Below are 16,606 nucleotides of genomic sequence, written 5' to 3'. Positions count from 1 at the left end.
AGCCTCACAGCTAATAAGTGGCAAAGTTACAAAGTTAAAGTGAAGGATCTGAATCCAATCTGGTTTCTGGGAGGGTAACTAGGTGGTAAGGTTCATCCCCTTCTGAACAAATGTCACCCACAATTTGACAAGACATCTTCTTCTAGGCACATTCCGCCTGCATACTCCACTTCCATAAACAATCAGAGAAATGAATATCTGCTCATATAGCTGCTTGGGTTTATTGCACAAACCCAGAAAATCAGAAATGACTTTTCCCTAAGGTCTGCTCTTGGTGGTTATTCTTCAGTCGCTCAGTCATGTCTGACTCTCTGTGACCCCATGGACTGAAGCATGCCAGGCTTCCCTGTCCTTTACTATCTGCCGGAGTTTGCTCAAACTCTTGTTCATTGAGTCCATGATGCCATCCAACAGTCTCATCCTCTGTTGCTCCCTTCTCCTCCTGCCCTCAATCTTTCCCAGTATTGGGGTCTTTTCTTTGGTCAACTCTTTTCATCAGGTGAACACTTCACATTGGGTGGCCAATGTATTAGAGCTTGAGCTTCAGCATCAGTCCTTCCAATGAATATTCAGGACTGATTTCCTTTATAATTGAGTGAAATTGATCTCCTTAGTGTCCAAGGGACTCTCAGCAGTCTTCTTCAGCACCACAGATTGAAAGCATTAATCGAAAGCATCAATTCTTTGGTGCTCAGCCTTCTTTATGGTCCAACTCTCACATCCATACATGATTTCTGGAAAAACCATAACTTTGACTAGCTGGACCTTTGTCGGCAAAGTGATGTCTCTATTTTCTAATATGCTGTCGAGGTTTGTCATAGCTTTTCTTCCAAGGAACAAGCGTCTTTTGATTTCATGGCTGTTATCACCATCTGCAGTGATTTTGGCGCCCAAGAAAATGAAGTCTACTCTTAGCCTAAAAGAAAAGTCAATTTAGGATTATATACATTCTCTCCTGCACCTGAAGCATGGTGCCTCATGACACAAAGGGATGAGAAGAATTAAAGCCATTCAGATAACCTCCGCTCAGAAAACTGATCTCACATTCAGCCTTTTGGCAAAGAGCTGATGTTCCCCATAATCATACCATTGTCTTTGTGGATATTCATTCAGCACTTTAAAAATCCCAGAAACTCTTCTCAGTGTTTTGCATTTTTAGACACATATAATCACAAAAAAGAAAGCTAGCTTATGATGTAGAAATGGATAGTATGATTATCCCCATTTTACAGGTGAATAGAGGCAAATAACTTGCCCAAAGTTGTACTGCTTAAAATCAGGCTCTGGAGCCAGACCTCAAGGTTTAAATCTTGATCAAGTAGTTTTCTACCCACTCCACTCTGCTGCAGTCCTTTGCCCGGTTAAATGGAGAGACGAGAGTAATTGGAATAGTGGGATGGGGAAGGGTTATTTTCTCTGCCTCCGGGTAAATGCCATCTCACCGTTGTCTTAAAGACTCTGAGCATCAATGACATTGTCAATGGCTAAACATTATGGCCACCAGGGGGCGAAGCTACCAAACCACAGGCCCCTTTATCCTTGGAGCTGCTTGTCACTAGGGTGACAACTGGTTTGTCTTCTCTGCTGTCCTAGAGAGATGACTTATAGCCTTCAGTGAACTCACAGCCCACCTCCTTCAGAGATCTGTGTCCCTGTAGATCTCCTAGGCAGCTGTCCAACATCCGCAGGTGACTTATCAACCAAGCATTAGTTCAGCAGTGATGTTTTCCAGGCTGTTTTCTCTTCACATTAATTTTAAGGGGATCGGATGCTCTGGGCTGCCACCCTTCCACCAGCTGTCCACTAGGTTATATTTGACTGCTCATTAATATTTCTAGGCCGCTGCAGAGCATAATCAGCTAAATTCAGAACAAACAGGTTGGCTTCACATCCCTCAGAATAAGAGGTGATGGAGTGGAGGGAGTTTTGAAGACTCCGTGGTTACCCAATCCTAAGAGGCAGCTGAACCAGCCCTGGTTCCTAGCTCCCCACCTTGGCTTTGAGAGAGTAAATATTCTCAGCCACTTCCTTAAGTCCTAAAGAACACACCCTATTGCCAGGTGTCCCCTAACAAGCTCTATAAGAAGCTCAACTGGATGTCAACTTAATTGTAGCTTTCTTCCTATTCATTCTGTAATGAAATTCAATATGTAAATCAGTTGCCTTTTTCCTCATCAACTGGGGTTTTTCTATTGATATTTTGCAATGGGATCTTTAATTGAAAGTCCTTCAGTAAACATTGTCAATGATAAGGATGAGTTTAGACATAATATTTGATTTTAGCATCCTGGAGGGCTGTAAAACAGTACGATACCAGCTGGGACAGGAGCTGCTTTGTGTGTCAGGAGAAAGAAGGCAGGAGAGCGCTGGTTAAGGATAGAGGCATCATGGTCAGACCAAGGTTCCAAATTCAGTGTCACCGCTCGTTACTTAGATGGCATTGAGCCACTGTTGAGCTTTCCTTCGTCTACTGTCTGTCCCGTAGCAGAAATAGGGATGTACCATCCAGATTCCCCTTACAGGACATACAGTTGCCTTAGCTACTGGGAGAGCTGTGGGCAGAGGTTTCAGCTGCCTTACCCCCACCTTGTGTCCTTTTCTGAGTGGCTCGTGTCCAGTGATGCCCTCAGCTCAACCTCAGGCAAATCTGAAGGGCCATTCTCATTCCCTGCAAGGTTGTCTGAGGCTGTTGTTGACCTTTATCAAAGCTCAGCTTCTCCCTCTACCCATTCTTGCGATTCTAAGAATGTCCCCTAATAAACACCCTACATGCTAAGCTCAGAGTCAGCTTCCTGGGGACTCGCAACCTGTGTCTTCACCTGCACAGAGAGGTATAGTAATACCTCTTTAAAGAGTGCTTTAAAGAGTGCTTGTGGGAGATTGCATTGCATTATATTGAGAAGTTCTTAGGACAGTGGCAGACACATGGTAAAGATCCAGTAAACGGAGTTTCTTACTACTTGAAGAAAGATATAAAGGTAGGTTTCAGAACCCAACAATCACCTACCTGGAAATCATGAAAAAATATACTGAAATGAGTGGACTTTACCTTGTTCTAGAACTTCATGATGTTCTAGCAGCAAGTGTGTAGAAAAGACATTCGGCAGAGATACACAGAAACATTTGCAAGAAAAGACTGGATGTTGCGAAATCGTAGATGAGTCTATTCAGTTAAGCATAAGATGACTGTGTGAGCTGTAGATAATTAGTGTAGGAAGGAAAGGTGGGACCATATTGCGGAAGGCTTTGAATGTAAATCTAATCCACTTGGCAATGGTAATTTGTGCATGAATTTGGATGGGGACGCACAATCTGAGTTGGACTATAGGGGGATAAATCGTGAAGTATTGATAGTAGTCTGTCTCCTGGAGATGGGGAGGCTGTTGTAAAGCTTGAGGGGAGCGAACATAGAGGCTGAATTGAGATATTAACAAGGTAGGGGTGGGGGGAATTTAAATAGAAAGGAACCAATAGGATCACTTGTCAATATCTCACAGGCTCCTTAGATAGGATGTTGAAAGGAGAGTGCCCTGTCATAGGTGAGACAAGGCTTCCCACTGGGGTATCTGGGAAAAGAGTGCCTCCATTCATCCACATGCAGAATGAAGATTTTGGAGTAAATGTGAGAAGTTCTTGTACAACAAACAAATAACATTCTGACTGAATGCTCCAGAGAAATGCCGAAATTGTAGCCAACTGAATTCTAGAACCATCTAGAAAGTAGGCTCAGTAAAGAGGAAGTTTTTGAGTGATGTGCATGATTTTAATAGAAGATTGAAGGGTAGCAGGGGGAGGGGCTAAGAGAGCTTCCTTAGCTGATCACTGGGGTCTGATGCTTCGGAGAACTCAACAGATACCTGGAGGCTGTGGTCTGGGGCGTGCTGTTAGATTAGGTGATAGAGGTATGCCTGGTGGATTTGGAGAGAATGCTGGTGCTTTGAGGAAGGAGGGAGCTAGGTTAGAAAATGTTATATCTCCAGGGTCAGAAGATAAGGCTGAGTGACGGCCTTCTCACTGACAGGGTCCACTTACTTTTACAAGGAAGGTACTACCATTATACCGCTTTTTAATTTGAGAAGATGCAAAGTATTTAAGGTCTCATGGGGACAGAGAAGGGGACCAGACTGCAGAGTCTGGCTTGAACCCGTTTCTGGCCCTTGCATCCTTCCCCCACAAGTGCATCCAGGACCCTGCTTTCACACCCCGTCTCCACACCTGTGTGCCTTCTTACTACACCACTCCCCAACTCCCCCCTGAACACATGGTTCCCTCTCATCAGCTTTCTTTTCCCCAGGACTCACGTGTGCCTCTGTGTCTCTCCCTCAGGCCACCGGGGTTCCGGGCCAGCACATCTTGGTGGCAGTGCTGCCTGGCCTGCCCACCGCTGCCGAGCTCTTTGTCTTACCCCATCAGGACCCCACAGGAGAAAACAAAAGGCCAACCGAGGACCTGGAGCAGGTGAGTCCCTAGGTAGCATGCCAGCTTCTCCCTCTCTGAGCCATGACCCCACTAGTGCCTGACCAGGACAGCAGCTCTGGGGGTTCCCACTTGTGGACCCTTCCACTTTCCCATCCTCCCTAAAGAAAATTAATCTGGAACTTTAACTACAGCATCACCAGAGAACATGTGCAAGAGTGTGTATTGTCAGCAGTGGCTAAACCACTCAGGGTATATCCATCTACAGTGTTTACAGTAGACAAGATAAATCCGTGTACTGACATGGGAAACTGTCCAAGGTATTAGGTGGCAGGAAAAACACAAGAGGCTGAACAATGTGTAGAAGTCGAATCAATTTATGTTGCTTCACATACTTGCATCATGAGAATCAAAGTGAAAGTGAAGTCACTCAGTTGTGTCTGGCTCTTTGCAACCCTATGGGCTGTAGCCTGTCAGGCTCCTCTGTCTGTGGGATTTTCCAGGCAAGAATACTAGAGTGGGTTGCCACTTTCTCCTCCAGGGATCAAACTTAGGTGCCTGGATCTTCCTGACCCAGGGATTAAACTCAGGTCTCCCACGTTGCAGGCAGACTCTACCCTCTGAGCCACCACAGAATCCCTGAGAACCAAATGGCATATCTTTATAAAAAGGCACAACTTTTATACAAATCATGAGTCCTCTTTATTGCCACCAGTCCACGATGATTTGAGTTGATAATGAATGAGTAATGTTGACTCCAAGTACCTCCCCTGGCTATATGGGATTTGCTTTCCTCATCTCTAGCACCTCTGGAGTATTAGAGTGTCTGTGTGTGTGTGTGTGTGTGTGTGTGTGTGTGTGTGTATGGGTGTATGAGAAAGAGGTTCTCTCTCTTCTGCTCCCTTAGGTCTTTTTCCTCCTGTTCTTCCTTTTAACTTCATATTATCCATCTCTGTAGTGAGGATTGGGCTTCCCAGGTGCTGCTAGTGGTAACGAACCTGCCTGCCAATGCAGGTAGGTGTAAGAGACACAGATTCGATCCCTGGGTTGGGAAGATCCCTCAGAGGAGGGCAACCCACTCCAATATTCTTGGATGCAGGATCCCACGGACAGAGGAGCTTTGGTGGGCTATGATCCATATGGTCACCGAGAGTCAGACACGACTGAACCAACTTAACACACTCGCATAGTGAGGATTATTACAATGATGATGTCATTATTGTTGTTCTTATTCTTCACTCAGTTAAAATGATCAGTCTTGGCCTGGTCACCCTGTTGGAAACTATATGACTTTAGTTTCTCAATGCTCTCTGACAGATACATTAAAAACAGGATTCCTGTCAGATACTAAGTAAATATTAACTTTTTCTCCTTTTAGTACTTGGAGCTTTTCAGATGACTTAGAATTAACCCATAATCTAGTCCCTTGATCTCTAGTCTCCAAGATGACTTGAGAAACCTCTATCACAGCCTTGTTAGCAACAACCCCAAATTACAACCTGGCCCACCTCCTAGGACACACCCACCTTTCAACAGTTGCTTTCTCAGTTGGCAGAAGACTCACATCTATATATTTTTTCATGTGTAAATGAAAGCCCCAGTGAACCCCATCTCCTAGTGAATTGCACTTGAACGTCAGACAGCAGGGAACCCATCAACTTTGCGTCTGACTTTGCTCAGCCCTCACTTTCAGCTTCTGGTTATATTCTATAAATTATTCTCTGCACCTGCAGTTCAGTGGGAGGAAAAATGACGTGTTTCTTATCACCACACTACTGATGAGACTAAGAGGGGTGTAGATCCCTATCCAGGGCATTTAGATTGAAACATGTATATTTGTGCCTCCTCTGAAAATCTTGTGGCTTGCCTATGAAATCCAGAATATCATCTTCTCAATACGGAGGAGTCCAGGTTTAGAGCCAGCTAAGTTCCCAGGTACCACATCATCTGCACATCTCAATTTCCAATACTTTTCATTCTCTCTCTAAAATATAGTTTCTACATGTTTATTTGAGAGAAAATGTAGGAAGAAGAGGCACGTGTTCTCTGAAAGTTGGTTTACTTGTGTGAGGGTATATCTTGCTCTAACTGTCTGTTTTCCCTAGAGTTCTTCTTTCTCTTTATCTTGTCTGAGTGTCTTCTCCAGAGACATTCTCAGAGACCTGAGTGAGTGTCCCTGAGGCAGCCAAGTCTCATGTACTGATGAGCCATTAATCAGAGACCCAAAGGCAGCTGGCTTGGCTTGCTTGAAAGCTGTGAAACTTAACATTCAGTGCACATGTAGCAAGTTCAGATATGTTTTAGAAAGACCACAGGTTTGGAGAAATATAGACCAGGTTTCTAGTTTCAGCTCTTATATCCATTGCTTGTATCTTATACATGAGGAAAATTCAGAAAAGACCAATAATCCAGCCAAAATCACATAATCAATAATACCTGTCTCATGGGGTGTTTGACAGATCATTAAAGAAATGAGGCAGCAAAGCCCTTGACTATGGAGGTTGCTCAGTAAATGGGAAATAGATCATGGTTACATTTATGGACATTTTGTGGTAGGAGAGTATATGAGAAATGCAAAATATATATATATATAGGCATATTAAAGACTAGTATAGTCCGGGGCATGCATTGGCAGAAAGAAGATGGTGACAGTAAGGAGAAAAAGATTAATGAATGGAATTACAGGAAAGAACAAAGATAGCAGGGAACAGAAAGAACACGTCAATGAGTAAACTAGAGGGAAGATGACTCATCTAAGTTATCAGGCAGATGGATGGCACTGAGGGAAAGCAGCGGAGTACCAAGGGAGACTGTGACTTTAGCTAAGGGAATTGCCAGTGTAGCAGCCTTATCCAGGAATGAAACTAATTTCAGTGACCAAACGCAGCATATGAGAAATCAGTGTCTTATGGAAACTGTTACTACCCAATTAATAAGTACAGTAATGAAATCAGCATGTAAACTGTGTCAAGAACAGCAATACACGTGCTGCCCACAGGAATCCTATAGTTATGATCCTAAGAGAGGTCCTTTAATTCTTCTTTCTGACTCGGTCACTTTGAGATTAATGAGTTCAGACCCCAACAGGGAGCTGTGAATTGCCTGAGGAGACGTAACTCTTTAAGGAGGAGATTCTAGTTCTGTTCCTGCAACTAACCCTCAAGTCTAGTGGTCCCCTTGTTCCGTCATGCTGCCCATGTGGATTTGGGTACCACTTGACTTCTGCAAGGCCCCCAGGTATCAAGGCTGCTGCCCCAGGAAATGAGCAACAGATGCTTTGCTTTGAGTTTTGTAGGGACTTTTTTTTCCTCTGATGAAATGAACATATATTCTGTCCAAACAAATTTCACTGGAAATTTGCAGTTATGAGCTTATTTAGTTGGGAAGTCCAGCTCAGGCATGGATAACTCAGAGAGGACGCATCATCAGCTTACTCCCTGGTCTTTGTCTGTCCCTCTTTCTCTATCTCTTTCTGTTGTGATCACACAAGAAGTCTGCCTGAGAATGAAGCCAGCACACAGGGAGACAAGAATGGCCCCAGGAAGCCCCACCCAGTCTTTTATTTAGTCATCTTATCAATTCCATTCAAAAGACAGTTCCTCTCCCTGAGTGCACCCCAAAAGCCTAGGGTGATAATTCTCACAGGCTCGACTTCGGTAAAGTGGAGATGTCTCAACTAGCCTGGTAGTCAGAAGGCTAGGGCTCTGTCAGTGATAACTCAATATGTCATACCCTCCCCCAGATCAGGAGTTAAGGGAGCCCCTCCTAAATCAAATGGGCTGAGAATAAAGAAGGACATGGGTCCTTCAAGAAAAATATGGGTAGGGAGAGAGAAGGAACTGGAGGCAGGCAAAAGCAACTGACTTCCTTTGTCATAAATTATATAGAAATTGCAACTGAGTGCAAAGTGAAAAGGACAACCAGGACCCCACTCCTTTAAAGGCTGCACTCTGAATTAGGTGGAACTTGGGAAGAGCTGGCTTTATTCTCTCTCTCTCAATACTCTGGCCCCTTTCTTGTCAAGTTACTGCACAGACTCCCAGCAGGGGAAAAAGTGGGACCTGGCCAGGTGGACCCTGATGACTGGGCGGGGAGGTCCCCCACAAAGGGCTCTTGGCTCTCCTCCCTTACTTCCTCTAACAGCATTGCCCGGGGAGGACAGATGCTGGCTTAGATCGAGTTATCTTGTCTGTGAAATAAATTGAAAACTCCTCACAGTGAGAAGCACTTGACCTTGTTATCTGGATAACAGTGGGCTGGGTTAATCAAGTGACCTCTGTCTGGGAGAGTTCCACCACTCTTGACTTCACATCTCCAGAGAGTGAGAAAAGGCTCACTTGCCCTTCGCTGGCCTCATCAGGGATAGACCCTCTTGCTACCTGAGGCCAGCTGCTCAGGTGTGGAGCATACTCCACCCCCTGCACCACTTGCCAGCTTCTCTCTGAGTCCTCAGAGGTGAGCACATTTGTATCTGGCTTTCCTGGAAGGAGAAAGGACCATCATGCTGTGTTTGTGATGCTGTGCTGGGGAGACAGAAAGCCTGCATGTTGTTTTGCTGAATCCTTAAAGGGTATGGACGCATTTAAAAGGAACAGAACGACTATGGATGAAATGTCAACCACCAACAACGAATTTCCTCTTAGTTGTTTGTGTTGTCATATACATTTGACAGGTGCAGAAACCAAAATCCAGGGAAAGAAAAAGAGCCTCTAAAAATGGAACAGGTTATTGGCAATGATTTTAGAAATTAAAGATTCATTGTGAACTGTAATGAAAACTAGACCATTTTCGATATACTCAGTCTGCCTTGTCCAGATTTTTCAAAGAGAGAAGTTGTAGAAATATTTTGAAGTTTACCAGGAAGGTTACTAAGACAGGAAGTTATAATCGAAAGACTAGATAAGAGCTGTGCTGAAAGAATACAGCGAAAGGAGAAGGAGAGAAGTTTGGAGCTGGTGATGGGGAATTTAGGGAAAGGAAGTGAACTGGGCCACATTATTTCATCATTATGTCATCCAGGAAGAACTTCTTAGACACTGTAGTCAAGCTGATGCTTTGGTGCTAACAAAGAACAGAACTGATAAGTAGAAGTCCTGTTTGGCTCCATTGCTTCTTCCCTGTATTAACCCAGAAATCATGATAATTGGGAAAGATCTTTCTCTGTTAATTCCAAAAGCAATATCTTTCAATTACTCTTTAAACAGGCCTTAATAACCTAACTGGATCAGGCTTGACTATGTCCATTCCAAGGTAATCCCAGGCAAGTCTCCTTCTAAACCTGGCACCAAAATGTTCCTTACGTTCAGTAGGGTTTCCATCCCTCCTCTCAACTTCAGATAAGCATTAGTTGTGTGGCCCAATATAGGTTTGCATTGGTAAATCTGCTAAAGCCCATCTGAGTGTGTATTAATACTTTCACTCTGTACCATTTCTTTGGGTGTCATGTTTCATAAGTAACCACTGCTCTGCTGTCCTTAAGCTTCTCTTTCTTCCTGTTTCAGCATTTGACACTTCCATTCTCATGATCTGAGAGTCGATTTTCCTCTGTTGGTTTTATTAAGCATTGTTTGGATGTTGAATGTGTTCTTTATGTGGTAGCGATCTATTCTGTTGACCAACCATCTCCAGCTCACCACTTCTGGGTACCAGTAGGGTTATACCCATGAGTCTCTTCTGTAAGCAGAGCCGTGTGATTAATTCTGGCCAATGAAGTGGGAGCATAAGCGATGCATCACTTCCAAGCTGAAGTATTCAAATTTTGTCTCTAGAACGCAGAGAACTCTTTTTTCCCATCCTCTGGTGGTGTGTACAGTTGAGGGGGCTGATCTACCAGCCGATGTCCCTGTGTGACTATAATGAGCACAGCAGCACGTCTACCTGCCGTGGATACGGAGCGTTAAGCAGAAAGCACAAGTCCTCAAAACTGTAACATCGTTACCTCAGCCTGACCCCTGTTCTGATTACCACACTCAAATTTCATGCTTGTGTAGAAGCTGAGAAGGAGAATTGATGTTTTCCATGTACCTGGTCCCTTCCACAGCACCCTTTTGAAAGCGTCTTTCCAAGTATTTGTATTGAGTTGCCACTGTCTATTTAAGTGGTAGTTTAAATGACGTGTGGGTTGTACTTGAATCATAGGCATATTCCATCAAATAGGCAGACACCAAGAATAATAGATTTTTCTTTGCTCATGATTATTTAGCTGTAGGAGAATAGGAAATGGAGAGCAGCAGAAGAGGGGTGACAGTACAAAGGTAAATGAAATTTGCTAGGAAGACACATTTGCACCGCACAGAGAAAGAAAAATGAACAGATTCAGCTTGTTTCAGGAGGACCGAGCTCCCGGCAATTACACACTATTTCACTCGAGTCTTTATCATGCAAGCTTGTGTTCTTTCATTTAGGCTGTCACCACACTGTTCTATAGTCACAGTTTATTCTATTCCTTTCATGGCCAAAGACTCTCACAAACATTATAAATTATATTAACTGTTGAATAGAACGTAGCAGTCCTGAGGCTACGGTTAGGAATTGCCTGTAGCTCAAATTGGTCAGGTGACACGGGCCTGGTGTTATAAATCATGTGCTTCACAGTTAGATGAGAAATAGAAGCATAGTTAATGATATGCTGCAATTTTTTATCTCCTGAATGTGCTCAGCTGGACCTCCTCCTATATACTTTTTGTGTCTTTGTCAGCTGGCTCGAGGAAAATGTTTTTTATGGAAATGCCCTGAGATTAGGAGTCAAACAGAATGAAATTCTAGTCTCAATTCTTCAAATATTAACAGGATAAACTTAGGAGTGTCCTTTAGGCTTCATGTTGCTTCAATGGAGCTATGCTGTCCTAGGGAAAAAAAAAATACTGCGAAATGTGTAACTTTGCCAATAGAAAGTGTTCAATGCATAGATACTATATATTATATATATGAAAATATATGTAATAATTCACAAATGATGAAGACAATACAGGATAAACGCTTCTGCAGGTGGCATGGGAAACATTTAAAATATTGTCAAAATCTGTCAACAGTTTCGTATCCATTTACTCGCATAGAGAAAGGCATGGTTCTAATTGAGCTCATTCTTGTATGCAGTGTAAATTTTATTTAGTTCTATTTCTGTGCATAAGTTCTTTTGCACACCACAAAATATGTTATCTTTTTTGTGTGTTGTTTGACGCAAAGTGAAATCCATGAAATATACTTTCGCTGTTTCCATTTTTGCATAGCCTGTTTAATTTTGTAAATGATACAGATAAAACCGATGAAACAATGTTATAAACCAGAACAAATTTGGGAAGTTAATTATTTTCTTCAAGGGACTCTCCTGGAGATTATAAATTAGAAGTATATTGTTCAGAGGAACACTTTTCTGGTTTCTTATCTATATCTCTTTCTTGAGGAAGAAACATTATCAGGGAGAAGAAATACATATCACTTCCGCAAGTTGGAAGAGAGATGTCTTTCTCATACATATACACAGTCCCGTTTTGTTCATGGGATAGACTCTGAAAAACAGGACAATTTCTTAATTACTTCCGATGTTTTCTTATTCAAGTTAAGATATTTTTTCTGCAAATACAATTACATATGTATGTGCACATATGTATGTGTGTGTACATAAGCACATGTATGTACATAAGCATATTAATTTTATATATGATTATATATTTCACACATATATATACACATTTCTCTGTGTGTATGTTTATTTAAGAGCCAAACCTTTCTGTTTAACCTCTAGTGAAATTCACCATCAAATTCTTAGAAAGGTCTTACTGATTGAATGATAAGAATAAGATAGAATAGGAACTTGCACACTGTAACACTTTACAGAACACAGAGGAAAACATTCTACACAATCTGTGTTAGAAATCTACTCTTCCTATAAACCTTGAGCATTCTGGAAGTTTCTCATTACCCAGGAAAAAGAGTAGCTTATATAGAAAGAATAAAGCTGTTTCAACATAATTTTATCACAACCTTGTTTTCCTGCACAGTCTGCTAAATGGAAATATTTGAGAGGCTGAGCTTGAACTGGATCCCAGGTGCATGACATGGGTCACAGGTCACTGACAGTCATCCCAAGTTCTTGCTGTTAAGCAGAGAAGTTCATGTGCAGGGCATTTCAGTTCCATCACTGAACAGGGACCTCTGCAAGAGACCCTGTGCTTGAAAACAAAGCTGTCAGGCTCTGCTTAATTGATAAAAGGATCAAAGGTGTCATTTTGGCAACTCAGTGGACTGAGTGAAAGTCCCTAAATATAAAAAGAAAAATAATTTAAGAATTTAACTAGCAGAATGATATTCAGAAAGCATCTAACTAGACTTAAATAGCATATGAAATAGAACATTACATTGGGTCTTAGAACATTAAAAATGAGGCAAGGAGACCAGATAATAGTAGTATCGTTTTCTCTGATAGCTTTTCACAAATTACTCAAAAGGATGAGTGAAAGAGCGTACTGATCTGTTTTTTTTTTTTTTTTTCCACTTTAAACACATGAATAGTTCTACCTTGTCTAGAAAATCTGGCCTTATACTGTTACTACTAAAACAAGGTCCTTTGTCATTTGTTGGAGTTAAATATTTCATGACCCAGAATTCTGTGGGTCTGCCCAGCACAGATGCATCAGCCTGAGGAGTGGTTTTGGGTTCATAGTATGAAACAAGAGTCGGCCAACATGTTAAGTTGTGGTTATGCTTTGTTTCAAATGTATACTTTATTATATATTTGAAATAAATACATACAGGGAATCCTGGCCTGCTACAGTTCATGGGGACTCTCAAAGAGCTGGACATGACTTAGCAACTGAACTACAACATCATAAGTTATTATTTTAGTAGAACAATGTTTATCATCAACAAATACCCATGAACTACCTGTTCTTGGAAAGCTGGGTAAGAGGAGGGAAGCAAAATAGGGAATAAGATGGAGTTTACTATCAAAAAGTAAAATAAATGGGTCTGAATCTCATCAGAATTTGTAAATTCTACATATTTGCTTCTTTTAAGGCCTTGTGTAAAATAAATGCACTCTCAAAGAAACCCAGGGTGATTTTTTAAAACTAATACTGTGGTAATTTTTTAACAGTAGAAATGATCTGATTTCCTAATTGTCCTATTTTGTAGCAATTCGAATATAAAGTCAAGTCATGCTTAGAAGATAATTCTATCTGCATATTCTGGACTAAAAACTTAAAATCATATACAACTCACTTATATCACTGCCAGGTACAATATCAGGACGCCTTGATCAGCATGGTAAATATTGCTCAGCACATTTGTATGTAGTTAGTGTGACAACTTTAGTGGCACTCACTCTCTTTTCCTTTCAGATATCAGAACTACTGATTCACAAGCTCAACCAAAACTCTGTGCACTTTGAGCTGAAGCCGGGGGTCCAAGTCCTTGTCCACGCAGCCCACTTAACAGCAGGTCAGTGTTCCCATCCCTGGGTTCTGGCTAGTGGCTCTGGCAGAAGGGGATCCCAATTTGTTTCAGCAAAACAAGACTAACTGGTGCCACTGCTGATCAGAAATAGGGCTTTGTTCTTTGGAGGTTCTCTTGATTGTCTTTTTTTTTTTTTTGCTTTAATGGGGACCAGCAAGGTGAGAGAAAAAGGTGATTTTCCTGCCTGGTTCATAGCAAAAATCATCACTGAATCACTTAAAATTCCCTCAAATAATAGCATATTTCATCTTACAGAAATCTTGAAAATAAAGTTAACTTTACAAGTAATTTTTTTTTTTCTGGTCTTTCTGTAAGACTTTATTTTTAAATCATTCATGCTATGAAGAACTTTCTTTCAGTTTGGGATGAAGAGGCACAATAGAAATAGCTGAGACTTAGGAGCTGTCCAGGGCCATAGCCAGGAGCTGAACCCCAGGTTGGTCAGTATCTTACAAATGAATGAATGTCATTGAACTTCTGTCTCTTCACTTGTAAAAGATGATGGGGAAAATATTCTTTCTAAGGCCATATAGAAGTCTCAATAGTAACTGAGGGAGTTCCAAGTATATAGAAATAGATATTATTGTGCTATATTAATAATAAATTAACACCATGTATTGGGTCCTGATTTTTGCAGAGTGCTATACTGGTGTTGCATAAAGGCCAGTAGGCAAGGGCTTTTGCCTTCAGAAAGTATGATCTAGTTGTGGTGTTGCAGAGTTTGGTGGTGGCAGTGGTGGTGATACTTTGGGGTGGGGGAAGTGGGCAGTAGGGGGTCTCTGAACAAGTGAAATGCATCAATGCCTTTATAGAGAGGCAGTAGCACGTTTCTGACAACCCCCTGGGAAACCCCATGGATGGAGGAGCCTCGTAGGCTACAGTCCATGGGGTCGCAAAGGGTCGGACACGACTGAGCAACTTCACTTCTGCTTAAGCACATTTCTGGTGCTTGGACTTTGCAGTTTTGCAGCCAGACCATTGGTTTCAGTCTCGCTCCATCACTTGCTTAGTATGTAGACTCTGAGAGGAGACTTCTCTATAGCATCTGTAATAATGGAATTGTGTGAGGGTCAAGTTAGGTTATACACATAGGGTAATGCCTAGTGCAGAGTCAGGTGTTATTTTTCCTTTTATCCTTTTTTATTATTAACAATCAAAGTTTTATGAGAAATTTAAAGCAGTGGTAAATCGCAGCCATTCAAAATGACACAGGAAAGCTTCATGGAGGAGGTGGTCTTTGGGTAGGACCTTGAAAGATGGATAAGATTGAACTGAAGAGATTATTCCAAGCATAATCTTGGAATAATCAGGGAAGGAACATGAAAGCCCCGAGGGCTTTGGGTATGGTGAATAAGTGGGGACAAGGAGCAGGTTTTTCCAATTCCATTCTCTGGTTTCCTGGAGGTTCCTGGAGGTGTGCTTAGGTCTAGAAGAAGGCCAAGAAGGTTGGCCACTGGCCTCTTTTCTACTTGGATTCCATCTTTTTACTTTATTAGGATTTCATAAAATGTTTTTCTTTAAAAAGAAAAAAAACACTGACTTAAAAAACAAACATATAGAAGTCACTGTACTAAGCATGGGGCATGGAGGTGGAAGGTGGAAACATGCCAGGCTGAGCTACTTCTTCTTCCTGTGGTGGACTCTGGGAAGCTGTGGAGACCTAGGAGCAGAGATGTGCCTGATTCAGAGTCTCACTTGAGAAAGGTGACTCTTAGGAGCAAGGATTGAGTAGAGCCAGCTTGCTATTCTGCAGCAAATGAATGCAGTCAGTTGCATCCATCAACAGACATTTATTGATTGAGTTGCTGGCCACTCTGAGCCAAGAAGTGTTCTCAACATGAGATAGAGCCTCTGACTTCATGAAGGTTCCATCAGTGTAGAAGGCTGGGCAGGTAACATATTGAAAATGACACTTTACAAATCATACTGATGGTGAAAAGGTCCTGAAGAAAATAAGAAAATATAAGAGAGTAGAAAGGGACTTCCCCAGTGGCCCAATTGTAAAGAATCTGCCTGCAGTGCAAGAGACACAGGTTTGATCCCTAGGTCGGAAAGATCCCCTGGAGTAGGAAATGGCAACCCACTCCAGTATTCTTGCCTGGAGAATCCCCATGCACAGAGGAGTCTGGCAGGCTACAGTTCATGGGCTCACAAAGAGTTGGGCATGACTGAGCATGCGCACAGAGAGTAGAAACCAACAACGGAGCACCTGTGAGGGCAGCCTGTAAGCCTAAGGCCTGAACAAACTTACCGCAGAGCGTTTGATGATCTTCTTGGCTGTTTCCTGCCAAGAAGGTTGACCTTTGATCTTTGGTGAGCAGCGGTGGCACATGGCAGTTACACATAGTTGGTTAAACTGGAAAACAAAGTCCAGAAACATCCCTTGTTATCAGCCCAGTGGCCATGCCACTGACAGTTGTCATATCACACTCCAAAGATGGTTTGATTAGTTTCCTAAATTTGAATCTTACTTTATATATTAGTTAAGGATGCCTTTCTGTGATGACATCTGGGATCTAGAATTTAAAAAAAAAAAAAAAAAAAGATAGAAATCCAAAAAGTGGCTAATGATCTGAAACTGCTTTAACCAGTGACTTGGCCTGGAAAATTTATACAGCAAAGGCACCTATGGATCCATAGTTCCATGGAGGAAAGAAAAGGTCATTCCTGATAACCAGGAAAGAATAATTCCACTGGTCTAAGTTCCAATTGGCAAAGAATAATGCAAAGTTGGGAA

General features: G+C 42.0%; 1 protein-coding gene across 4 annotated transcripts in view; it reads left to right on the top strand.

The window, feature by feature from the left end:
• SORCS1 (sortilin related VPS10 domain containing receptor 1) overlaps positions 1-16,606 on the top strand; it is a 576,311-nt gene that overhangs the window by 541,106 nt on the left and 18,599 nt on the right. For all 4 annotated transcript variants that reach the window (XM_068961506.1, XM_068961507.1, XM_068961509.1 and 1 more), the window contains exons 23-24: positions 4,327-4,458; positions 13,755-13,854. In XM_068961506.1, the coding sequence (XP_068817607.1) occupies positions 4,327-4,458; positions 13,755-13,854 (232 nt within the window). The remainder of the gene's footprint in view (positions 1-4,326; positions 4,459-13,754; positions 13,855-16,606) is intronic.

Source organism: Capricornis sumatraensis, chromosome 23, assembly GCF_032405125.1.
Source record: "Capricornis sumatraensis isolate serow.1 chromosome 23, serow.2, whole genome shotgun sequence".
Lineage (NCBI taxonomy): Eukaryota > Metazoa > Chordata > Mammalia > Artiodactyla > Bovidae > Capricornis > Capricornis sumatraensis.
This window is presented reverse-complemented; position numbering and strand designations above follow the sequence as displayed.